The 240-nt window shown below is 30.4% G+C and overlaps 1 protein-coding gene across 1 annotated transcript in view; it reads left to right on the top strand.

Annotated features, from left to right (window-relative positions):
• LOC107645464 (ent-copalyl diphosphate synthase, chloroplastic-like) overlaps positions 1 to 240 on the top strand; it is a 15,220-nt gene that overhangs the window by 12,159 nt on the left and 2,821 nt on the right. The window contains exon 3 of the mRNA XM_021116948.1: positions 61 to 176. Coding sequence (XP_020972607.1) covers positions 61 to 176 — 116 coding nt within the window. The remainder of the gene's footprint in view (positions 1 to 60; positions 177 to 240) is intronic.

The following is a 240-nucleotide window of genomic DNA, read 5'->3' as shown; positions in this document are numbered from 1 at the left end:
TCCTTTAGTTAAATATTTTTAAAATTCTGTTTTTCTCATGCTAATAAATAATCTTTATAGGTGAGTTACGCGTTGGATGTACCTTGGTATGCTAGTTTACCGAGATTGGAGACAAGATTTTACATAGAACAATATGGTGGTGAAAACGTTGTTTGGATTGCAAAGACACTTTACAGGTAAAGATTCTTTAATCGGTGAACCAATAAAGAATATGCATTTAAGCTAATACTTATCTTTTAA

This window comes from Arachis ipaensis, chromosome B01 (assembly GCF_000816755.2).
Source record: "Arachis ipaensis cultivar K30076 chromosome B01, Araip1.1, whole genome shotgun sequence".
Classification (NCBI taxonomy): domain Eukaryota; kingdom Viridiplantae; phylum Streptophyta; class Magnoliopsida; order Fabales; family Fabaceae; genus Arachis; species Arachis ipaensis.
The sequence above is the reverse complement of the archived record's forward strand: the minus strand, read 5'-3'. Positions and strand labels throughout refer to the sequence as shown.